Here is a 12,284-nt window from a genome sequence, read left to right as displayed (position 1 = left end):
AGACTACTTTCCTAAATAATTTACCGCAGAAATAGCCTTACCATTCCCTTGCTCGAAATCCACTGTTCCCTGTCTCCAAAGAATAAAATCTACAGTCCTCAGTAAAACACAAAAGGCCCTTTGTGAATTGCTCTTGCCTTCAAACCATCTCCTATAGCAGGGACTGGCAAACTTTCTGCAAAGAGCCAAATCGTAAATGTTTTAGGTTTTGCTGACCATATGATCTCTGTTCTAACTACTTAACATACCATCGTAGCATGAAAGTAGCCACAGACAATATGAAAATAAATGAGTATGGCCATATAAAAATAAAACTGTATTTCCAAAAACAGGTGGTAAAGAGAATGAGAAGACAAGCCGCAGACTGGGAGAAAATATTGGCAAAACATACAACTGATAAAGAACTGCTATCCAAAATATACAAAAAATGCTTAAAACTCAACAATAAGAACATGAACAACCAGATTTTTAAAATGGGCAAAGGACCTGAACAGACACCCTGCCAAAGAAGATATACAGATGGAATATAAGCATATGAAAAGACTCTCCACATCATAGGCTGGGCAAAGCGGCTCACCTTGAGGAGGCCGAGGTGGGTGGATCACCTGAGGTCAGGAGTTCGAGACCAACCTGGCCAACATGGTGAAATCCAGTTTCTACTTAAAATACAAAAAAATTAGCTGGGCGTGGTGGCAGGTGCCACTCAGCTACTCAGGAGGCTGAGGCAGAGGAATCGCTTGAACCCGGGAGGTGGAGGGTGCAGTAAGCCAAGATCGCACCATCGCACTCCAGCCTGGACAACAGAGTGAGGCTTTTTCTCAAGAAAAAAAAAAAAAAAAAGACTCTCCACATCATATATCATCCAGGAAATGCAAATTACAGTGAGATATCACTAGATACCCATTAGAATAGCCAAAATCCAGAAAATGGACCACATCAAACCTGGTGAAGATGTGGAGCAACAGGAACTCTCACTCACTGCTGTCGGCAATGCAAACTGGTGCAGCCGTTTTGGAAAACAGTTTAGCAGTTTCTTACAAAACTAAGCATACTCTTACCATACGACCCAGCAATCATGTTCCTTTGTATTTACCCAAGTGAGTTAAAAACTTTGTTTTGTTTTGTTTTGTTTTAGCTGGAGTCTCGCTGCTCTGTCTCCAGGCTGGAGTGCAGTGGCGTGATCTCAGCTCACTGCAAACTCCACCTCCCAGATTCAAGCTATTCTCCTGCCTCAGCCTCCCGAGTAGCTGGGACTACAGGAGCACACTACCACGCCCAGCTCATTTTTTTTTGTATTTTTACTAGAGATGGGGTTTCACTACATTGGCCAGGATGGTCTGGATCTCTTGACCTTGCGATACGCCCGCCTCAGCCTCCCAAAGTGCTAGGATTACAGGCATGAGCCACCGTGCCCAACCGAGTTGAAAACTTTTATCTGCACAAAAACCTGCAAACTAATGTTTATGGCAGCTTTATTATTCATCATTGCCAAAATTTGGAAGCAACCAAGATGTCCTTCAGTAAATGAATGAATAAACTGTGGAGGAGGAATGTAAAAGTGAATGGATAAACTGTGGTACATGCAGACAATGAAATATTATTCACTACTCAAACAATCAAGCCATGAGAAGACGAGAAAGAAACGTAAATCCCAATTACTAAGTGAAAGAAGCCAATCTGACAAGGCTATATACTCTATGATCCAACTATATGACATTCTGGAAATGGCAAAACTATGCAGACAATAAAATATCAGTGGTTACAAGGGGCTGGAGACAGGAGGGAGAGATGAATAGACGAAGCATAGGGCAGTGAAACTACTTTGTATGACACAGTAATGGTGGATACATGACAGGGCCAAGGCACACGGATGGCTTGAGTCCAGGAGTTCGAGCCTGGCCAACATGGCGAAACCCCATCTCTACTAAAAATACAAAAAAATCAGCTGGGCATGGTGGTGCATTCTTGTAATCCCAGCTACTCAGGAGGCTGAGGCATGAGACTCACTTGAACCTGGGAGGCAGAAGGTGCAGTAAGTTGAGATTGCGCCACTGCACTCTAGCCAGTGGAATGACAGAGCGAGACTCTGTCCAAAAAAAAAAAAAAATTAAAGAGTGAACCCTAACATAAATTACGGTATGGACTTTGAGTGACAATGATGTGTCAATGTACGCTCATCATTCTAACAAATGTACCACTCTGGTGGGGGATGTTGATAGTGGGGAAGAGAGTATATATGTTTGGGGGAACCTAAAAGTGCTCTAAAAAAAACACGGCAGATTTCACCCAGCAAAAACAAACAAATAAACAAGAACAACAAAAAAGCAGGTGGCAGGCTGGATTTGGCCTGCAAACCCTAGTTTGCTACACTATCATCCCTAATATCTTACATGTCAACATTACTGAATGACTTTTATTTCCTCAAATATGTCAAGTTCTCTTACTCCTCCTTGTCTTCGCTCATGCTGTACCCTCTGTCTGCAGTCACATCCCTGACCCCTACTTCGTTGGTCTGGCAATCTCCTTCAAAATACAGCTCAAATGTGGGAGGTCTTCCCCAAATCCCCCGGCCAGATCAAAGTAATGTCCCACTACATTCCTCTTGCATGTGTACATACCATCACCATGGATCCATCACACTAGACTCTAAGTGTCATCCATGCATCTGTCTCCTACTAGAGACACTCCCTGATGTCAGGGACCCTGACTTTTCATCTTTTTTTTTTTTTTTTTTTTTTTGAGATGGAGTCTCACTCTGTTGCCCAGGCTGGAGTGCACTGGCATGATCTTGACTCACTGCAAGCTCCGCCTCCCAGGTTCACGCCATTCTCCTGCCTCAGCCTCCCAAGTAGCTGGGACTACAGGCGCCCACCACCACGCCCGACTAATTTTTTGTATTTTTAGTAGAGACGGGGTTTCACCGTGTTAGCCAGGATGGTCTCGATCTCCTGACCTCATGAACCGCCCGCCTCGGCCTCCCAAAGTGCTGAGATTACAGGCATGAGCCACCGCGCCCAGCTGACTTTTCATCTTTTAATCACCATGACCTAGCTCAGAGCCTGGCATTCATGTATATCAAGTGAATATTGCCTTCAACGGCAGAGATTTGCCTTCCTTCCTCCTAGTTTATAACCAGTTTTCTGGCTCATGCCACATCTGGCGTTATAAACACCTCTCTAGGCTCATACAGAATAAATGCCAAATAAATACCTATGCAATACATAAATGTATAATAAGGTACCATGTATCATTTTAATTGATGCAAAATTAATAAACCAATGTATAAATGAGTGTGTAATTAATCTCCATGATTTTTTTTTAAGAGACAGGGTCTGCCTATGTTGCCCAGGCTGGAGTGCAGTGGCATGATCATAACTCATTGTAGCCTCAAACTCCTGGCCTCAAGCGATCCTCCTGCCTCAGCCTCCCAGATAGCTGGAACTCAGGCATACAGCCACCATGCCCAGCCATGATTACTTTTCAATGTCTGGCTTGGAGAATGCAGTGGGACCCTTGAACACTGTCTCAATCCTATTCCATATTTAACAACTGCTCAGAAGAAAGGCCTGCCTACAAGCAGGGACTTTGAGCAGGGACGATGTCTTAATTATAACTGAATGAATAAATGAATGAATGAAGGAATGAATGAATGAACAATAACACTTATTCCATTGTCTTCCCCAGCAACAGAAATGAGGCAATAGCCAGATTTTAAGCATAAGCTATTGCATGAGAGGACTTTCCTGCTGACAGGGCAACATCTCTAAATAACTGCAGTTCCCAATCAAGCAGCCTTTAGTCACCTCAGTGGAAGGAGGGGTGGCAACCGCCAGCCGACAATGACTGTGAGAATGGCCTAGTGTCCAAGGCTCAGCTCCCGTCCACCCTCCACCCCTCCTCCCTGCTAGCTCTGCTTCCTAATTCTCCCCTGGCCCTCCCAGGACTTCCTGAAGTGTTCGCAGTGGACTCACACCCGCCTGAGTTTATTTTTCTTTCCTTTCTGGGATAGGCTGTCTGCAGACACAGTTGATGGTCTATTTAGAGCTCACCAGAGACGGTTAGGCTTTATAAGTCTCCGAGATTACAGATCTTTTAAATCTTCAGAGGCCGTTAATGCCAAGGCAAGGGAGCCAATAAATCTGATATGTTTTCATCAAAGCAGGACAAAAAAGAAGAGTAAAGGAGTGAGAAAGAAAACTATCTAAGAGGCTCTGAAACTTTTCCATGTAAAAAAATCACTGGGAAGGACATGTTAAAATGCAGATTGTGACCAACACTGGCCACTACTGACAGCTGATGAGGGCCACAGGCAAATTCAAGGTCCCCCGCCCTACACACACACACACACACACACACACACAAACACACGCATACACACTCTCTCACGCACGTTCACATGGATTCTTAAACACAATAGCTTAAATATATATACACATAAGAGGAAAATAAATTGTTGAAGCCTCTATATATAGCTTCCCTTTTTTTTTTTTAGCAACAGCATCTAGCTCTGTTGCCCAGGCTGGATTGCAGGGTCTCCATCTTGGCTCACTATAGCCTCAAACTCCTGGGCTCAAGCAATCCTCCCAACTCAGCCTCCCAAAGTGCTGTGATTACAGGCATGAACCATTGCACCTAGCTATAGACACTTCGCTTCTTGCTTTTTATTTATTTATTTTTTTTGAGATGGAGCTTCGCTCTTGTTGCCCAGGCTGGAGTGCAATGGCACGATCTGAGCTCACCACAACCTCCACCTCCCAGATTCAAGTGATTCTCCTGCCTCAGCCCCCCAAGTAGCTGGGATTACAGGCATGTGCCACCACGTCTGGCTAATTTTGTATGTTTAGAAGAGATAGGGTTTCTCCATGTTGGTCAGGCTGGTCTCGAACTTCCGACCTCAGGTGATCCACCCGCCTCAGCCTCCCAAAGTGCTGGGATTACACCCAGCCCACACGCCAAGCCACTGCGCCCAGCTGACAGCTTCTTAACTAAGATCCCTTATATTAATCCCTATTAATGAAAAATTTTATGAACCAAAAAGCAAATTAAATGCATTCTTCTCGTTTTGTTGTTGTTGTTCCATTTCCCTGTATGACTATGGAAATTTTACTGAGATTCTAGACAGAGGAGCCAGCTATTCAAGCCAGAGGAAGTCGTGAGGTGCTAGGAGGAGCAGCTCCACTCACAGACAGTCCTGGGGGCTTCATTCCAACTTGACTCCCTGCTATGGTTTGGATGCACTTTGTCCCCACCAAAATTCATGTTGAAATTTGATTCCCAATGTGGCAGAGTTGGGAGGTGAGACCTAGTGGGAGGTGTTTTGGTCATGGGGGTGGATCCCTCATGAATAAATTAATGTCCTCTCATGGGGGTGAGTGAGCTGTCTCTGTTGGGAACCCGCAAGAATGGGTTATTAAAAAGAGCCTGGCCAGGCGGGGTGGCTCACAGCTGTAATCCCAGCACTTTAGGACGCCAAGGTGGGCAGATCACCTGAGGTCGGGAGTTCGAGACCAGCCTGACCAACATGGACAAACTCCATCTCTACTAAAAATACAAAATTAGCCGGGCGTGGTGGTGCATGCCTGTAATCCCAGCTACTCAGGAGGCTGAGGCAGGAGAATAGCTTGAACCTGGGAGGGAGAAGTTGCAGTGAGCTGAGATTGCGCCATTGCACATCACCCTGGGCAACAAGAGTGAAACTCCATCTCAAAAAAATAAAAAAAAATAAGAAAAATAAATAAAAAGGCCAGGCATGGTGGCTCACGCCTGCAATCCCAGCACTTTGGGAGGCCAAGGTGCATGGATCGCCTGAGGTCAGGAGTTCGAGACCAGCCAGACCAATATGGTGAAACCCCATCTCTACTAAAAATGCAAAAATTAGCCAGGCATGGTGGCATGTGCCTGTAGTCCCAGCTACTCGGGAGGCTGAGACAGGAGAATTGCTTGAACCTGGGAGGCAGAGTTTATAGTGAGCCGAGATCGTGCCACTGCACTCCAGCCTGGGCGACAGAGCAAGACTCCATCTCAAATTTAATAATAAGTAAATAAATAATAAAAAGAGCCTGGCAGCAGGTATAGGGCCTGGCACACACCTGTAGTCCCAGCTACTTGGGAGGCTAAAGCAAGAGGATCCCCGGAGCCCAGGATTTTGAGGCTGCAGTCAGCTGTGGGTGTGCCACTGCACTCTAGCCAGGGTGACAGAGCAAGACTCTAAATACATATTTCGTTTAAAGAAGAATAAAATAATGAACACTTGGGACCCACCACCGAGGCAAAGAAACAACATGACCAGTACCTTAGAAACTTTCTCTGTACTCTTTTCTCATTACACCTGTCTCCCTCCTCCCAAGATAACCACCCTCCTGAATTCAGGGTTCATTATTCCTATTCCCTTTTTTTTTTTTCTTGAGACAGAGTGTCACTCCGTCACTCAGGCTGGAGTGCAGTGGCACAATCTCGGCTCACTGCAACCTCCACCTCACGGGTTCAAGTGATTCTCCTACCTCAGCCTCCCGAATAGCTGGGATTACAGGTGCACGCCACCACGACAAGCTAATTTTTATATTTTTAGTAGAGAAGAAGTTTCGCCATGTTGGCCAGGCTGGTCTTGAACTCCTGACCTCAAGTGATCTACCTCCTCGGCCTCCCAAAAATGCTGGGATTACAGGCATGAGCCACCACACTCAGCCCTACCCATTTTTTATAGTTTTACTGCCTCTGAAGGTATCCATACAACATGTATTGTTTGGCTTTGCATTTTTCAACTTTCTACATATGACATCACACTACGTACTGTTTTCTATGACCTGCTTCTCTTGTTCAACATTATGTTTCTAAGATTCCACCATATGGATATAAACATTTTTCACCCCTTTTTACTGTGAGACAGTATTCCATTATAGGAGTGTATGACAATTTATGATATAAACTCTTTCTTTACATAATCAGACCTCTGATTCCATATTAACACAGTCTGTGGGCAAACAAATTTATGCCACATGAATTGCTGGTGGCAGTCCCATGCTGGCTTCCTTGTGCCAGACCAGATAATTATTCTTTTTCTTTTTCTTTTTTTTTTTTTTTGAGATGGAGTCTGGCTCTGTCACCCAGGCTGAAGTGCAGTGGCACGATCTCGGCTTACTGCAACCTCCGCCTCCCAGGTTCAGGCAATTCTCCTGCGTCAGCCTCCCGAGTAGCTGGGATTACAGGCACGCACCACCATGACTGGCTAATTTTTGTACTTTTAGTAGAGACGGGGTTTCAACATGTTGGCCAGCCTGGTCTCAAACTCCTGACCTCAAGTGATCTGCCCACCTCAGCCTCCCAAAGTGCTGGAATTACAGGCATGAGCCACCATGCCCAGGCTTCATCTGATTATTCTTGAAGAGGAGGCAAGATCCCACTAAGAAGTGGAGCTGTGAGACGTTGCTTAGCAAGCAAGTGGTGCTCTGCGGGATGAGCTTGGACGAATGAACCCCTCAGATAAAACCCTTCCAGTTCTACAGCTTTACCAAGCAGGGAAAAGAAGGACAGGAAAGGGTTGCTTTGACATCGCAGTCTTCACCTTCATGGGCACGTCAGAGCACCTTTGTTTGATCACAGTGAATAGCACCCAAGTCCAAGAAAAACCTACCCTTCAGACAGCAAAAGCTAAATATTTAGTCTGGGACGCAGCAGGCAGAAGCCCATCATTCTCTCTGCCCCCAGAAAGCAACGACAGCAAAGGACTGCTCTCGATCCCAAAGGTCTGATTCATCACCTCCCAACTACAGTCCTTGATGTAAATGCACCAGTAACGCCTCACTTCCCAGGCTTAGTGGGGAAGGGGGGTAGGTGTGCACAAATGACAGTCTCCAGATACAAAGAAAACCCACTGCCACTTCCACCGAGTGCTCCCATTGTGTAAGGCCCTCTGACTGACACGCTTCATCTCAGTTCATTCCCACAATAACCCTGTGAGACAGGTGATATCCCCACTTTACACCTGAAAAAACTGGGGATCCAAGAGGTTTTGTGACTTATCCAAAATCATATAGCAAGTAAATGACAGGCCAGGATTCGATCTGCATCTCCTGATTCCAAAGCCCTACACCCTTAACCAATAGACTCCTTGGCCACCGCCTACAGTCATAAGCACATGTGCACAGTGATCTTCATACCTGCAACAGCAAAGTGGAAAGGGGGCTTTTAAGGAGGCAAAGAGACAGCCTTTGGATAAAATTTGCAAAAGTATTTCCTGCTGAATGGCAACAGGTTCCATGTGAGTGCAGAATGAATACTTACTTAGCTGGCAGAGGCCAGGGAAAACTCAGATGCTACACGTAGTAAAAGCCTGCAGCAGCTAACAGACTGCAGAGGACTCCGATAAGGCTCACACTATCTGGAAGGTACCTTGCTCACCAGTAACTAACTAGCACTGAATGTCTACCACGTGTGATGGGCCAAAATGCATCCGATTTCCTGTTGCAGCCTGGCTGCTGCAACACTGATGACCTGGTGTCATTCTCAACACCAATGACAACAAACAAGGTTTAACAGGATCTCTGAATTTCAAGGTCGATCAACTAGAGGAATTCAGAGACCAGTAAACAGGTCAAGAATTTAGATCCAAACTTGTTAATAGCTGAATCTGACTTTGAGCTCCAAATTAAGTTATATGGGCGTGTTTGAGACAAACTTTCCAACTCAGCTAAAAGACTAAGATGCAGTTACTAGCATCAAAGCTGAGAAGGCATCACTCTCTAAAGAGTGAAATACTCAAGTATTCCTCCCTCTCTAAAAGAGTGAAATGCTCAAGTATTCCTCACCCACCGCCATTCTAGCTTAAGAAATTGTTTCCTCCAGTTCCAGGTGCTCATCATGGCTTTGTTGACACAAGATTTGCCAGTTACACTGTCATTCATCACCCCGTGAGACCCAACTATTGTAAGTCACCTACCGAGACATGGAAAACATGACTGGTCTTCGGAAGTGAGGCAACGCCTTTACAGTGACTCGGAGAAAAGAGAATGGGGAAATGGCATCTCTGCTTCTAATAAAGGTACAGAAAAAAGATCCGAACATCCATCTTGTCTTGCTCCCGCCACTTGCCAGTCACCACAACCTCATAAGCCCACAAAACAACCAAATCTGGAGAAGCTGACAGCTGTCCTCAGAGGGATCTTTTAAGATGCTGCGGGTATTGGCTAAAATCATATTCCATTTTTCAAAGCATTATTCCCCCTCCCTCCCTGGCGTCTGTTTGGGAAGTTTTTGTTCTTTTTTTTTTTTTTTTTTTTTTTACAGACATAGTCTCACTCTGTTACCCAGTGCCTCGTTGCTAGCTCAGTGCAGCCTCAAACTTTTGGGCTCAAGCAATCCTCCCACCTCAGCCTCCCAAGTAGCTGGGACTACAGGCACACACTACCATGCCCAGCTCATTTTTCTATCTTTTATAGAGACAGAGTCTCCCTATGTTGCCCAGGCTGGTCTTGGAACTCCTGGCCTCAAGTGATCCTCTCACTTTGATCTTCCAAAAGAGCTGGAATTACAGGCATGAGCCACTGTGCCTGGCCTCGTTTGGGAAGGTTTTACTGCCAGTTACTCACCTACTTTCTGCAAGTAATAAAGATTTACAAACTACATTCGTAGTTTGTACATCTAAGATTATTTTCCTTAAAATGTCCTTTAAATATCTGGGGATTTTGCACGCTGTAATAAACAACAAACAAAGGTGCCAATCCTCTCCCCTCATCTCTCTATACTTAGAACTATTTTCCTGCCAAGACGTTCAGTTGCCATGGAAATGAGTTTGCACCACTAACACAGGTATAAAATGGGAATTTCAGTAAATAAAATTACGTCATTTGTAATACGTATAACAAGTATAATATTTGGACTCTAAGTGTAGGAGGTCTTAACCAACACTACAAGGGAACCATGGGCCACCCCCAAAGCAGAATGCATGACAGAAAATTGCACAAAGAACCATTGCTCTAAGCATTTCTATGTGTGTCCTGGAAGAATAACTGTGGCTGCAGCCCCAGACATACAAAAAAGCAGTCAAGTTTCCTGTTCGACAGTTCCTTTTATCCAATAACCTACTTAGCCAGTACCAATCTTCATCGAGGAGCCTCTGACCCTTCTGAGAATCCTGAATTCTTACACAACCATAAAAAAGAATAAAAAATAAGTCAGGTACAGTGGCTTACAGCTGTAATCCCAACAGTTTGGGAGGCCAGGGCAGGAGAATCGGTTGAGTCCAGGAGTTCAAGACCAGCCTGGGCAACATGGTAAAACCCTATCTCTACAAAAATAAAAAAATTAGCCAGGCATGGTGGCGCATGCCTGTTGTCTCAGCTATTCAGGATGCTGAGGTGGGTGGATTGCTTGAGCCCAGGAGGTCAAGGCTGCCATGAGCTGTGATGGTGCCACAGCACTCCAGCGTAGGCAACAGAGCAAGACCCCATATCAAAAAACAAAACAAAAGAATGAAATCATGTCCTTTGCAGAGACATGAATATAGCCGGAGGCCGGAGGCCATTATCCTGAGCAAATCAATGCAGAAACAGAAAACCAAATACCACATCTTCTCATTTATAAGTGGGAGCTAAACATTGGGTACACATGAACACAAAGATAGAAATAATAAACACTGGGGACTCCAAAAACAAGGAGGGAGAGGAGCAAGAATTGAAAAGCTACCAATCAGGTACTATGTTCACTATCTGGGCAACAGGATCATTAGAAGCCCAAACCTCAACATCATGCAATAAACACAGGTAACAAAGCTGTACATGTACCCCCTGAATCTAAAATAAAAACAAAAATTAAGAATCTAAATTCAATTTAAAAAAAAAAAATAAGGATCCTGAGCTCTGGACTCCTCTTATTAGCCTCCTTAACTACTGAGTCAGTTACAAGATCTCTGGAAATTTCCAACAGTTTCTACCATAAAATGTTCCCCGCCATGTCCCAACATGTTTTCAATAGCTCTAAGCATCTTCTTAGCTCTTTGTCCTCACCAAGGGGGAACTTACCGGGATCTTCCACCAAAGCAGTTTGTGCTGGGGGGCTGGTGCCGGTTCTCTGGAGCTACCGCTGTTCCACTGGAGTCTCTCGAAGGCAGCTGTGATCCTAGAAAGGAATCAATCACAAGAAAAGACAGAACCATTGAGGAGCTCAACTCGCGTTTGAGATTTGACGGCCAGGAACAGAACTCCGTCTGTGTGTTAGAGTTGCCCACCACCACGGGATACGGACATCCGGCAAGCTGCAGCCACCAGCAGGAGAGTAACAGGGATGATCATACTGATCTGATCCATGCCATGGAGCAGTGGGGCTCAAACCTTGCAAACAGCTTCTCTTCTCCAAGACATTCAAGAACATCCAAGGCACTTACAAGCACATTGCCTTATCCATTAAATGAATCTCACCCTGTTCTATCTCAGAGAACAAACACTAACTGTGCAAAGTAGGGTCCATTTCTCCATAATACACCCAGAGAGCTGTTACAAAGCCAAATCAGATCATCACAGTCTTCTGCTAGAAACCCTTCAACGGCTTTCTGTTTCTCAAGATGAGGTTCAAAATCCCTACCAAATGTTTCAAGCCTGCGTGATCTCAGTTGACCTGTTTCTCTGATCTCACCTCCTCCATTCTCTCTCCCTGTTGCTCCTAGTAATCCAACCACGCTGACTGCCTCTGTTTCCACCACAGGCCAAGCCACCCCTTTACCCCACACCCCCACCTTGGCCTGTCTGAACTCCTCGTCCTCCAGGTCTCAGCTTCCTCAGAGAAACCTTCCCTGACCCCGCAACTTAGATGAGATCTCCCCCAACAAAGTAGAGGAATCTCATAGCACCCTGTGGTTTTCACTGATAGCTTTTGTTACAATCACAGCTATGTAATTATCTGTGTGTTAACTCGTTTGATGTCTAACTTCCCCTGCCCTCATCAAGTAGACTGTAAACATGAAGCAGTGGAGACCATGTGAATTTGGCCCACTGCCATCTGGCTAGCACCTGGTCTAAGACCTAGTGCATACCAGGGATACAATTATGTATATATGTGTTGAATGAGTGAATGACACGTTTGTCTCCAAGCACCAAAGCACCCCAAGCACCGATCAGTCCAGTTAAGGGATTTTTCTCCATAGTCCAGGCCCATCCGGCCACTGAGATTCCAACCAACTGCCCTTGAATTGCAATTCAAATTGCACCCCTTTGAAGCTACAGAAATCCTGCTTGGTGCCTGGAAAGTGCCATGGTTACATCACATCTAACAAAACATTTAATGAGAAAAATTAT

At 45.1% G+C, this 12,284-nt stretch overlaps 1 protein-coding gene across 2 annotated transcripts in view; it reads right to left on the bottom strand.

Moving 5' to 3' along the window:
- WWP2 (WW domain containing E3 ubiquitin protein ligase 2) overlaps positions 1-12,284 on the bottom strand; it is a 188,404-nt gene that overhangs the window by 95,648 nt on the left and 80,472 nt on the right. For both annotated transcript variants that reach the window (XM_032157790.2, XM_032157791.2), the window contains one exon: positions 11,016-11,112. In XM_032157790.2, coding sequence (XP_032013681.1) covers positions 11,016-11,112 — 97 coding nt within the window. The remainder of the gene's footprint in view (positions 1-11,015; positions 11,113-12,284) is intronic.

Source organism: Hylobates moloch, unplaced genomic scaffold (genome assembly GCF_009828535.3).
Source record: "Hylobates moloch isolate HMO894 unplaced genomic scaffold, HMol_V3 SCAFFOLD_6, whole genome shotgun sequence".
Taxonomy (NCBI): Eukaryota; Metazoa; Chordata; class Mammalia; order Primates; family Hylobatidae; genus Hylobates; species Hylobates moloch.
Note: the sequence above shows the minus strand (reverse complement) of the source record. Positions and strands in the feature narration are given on the sequence as shown.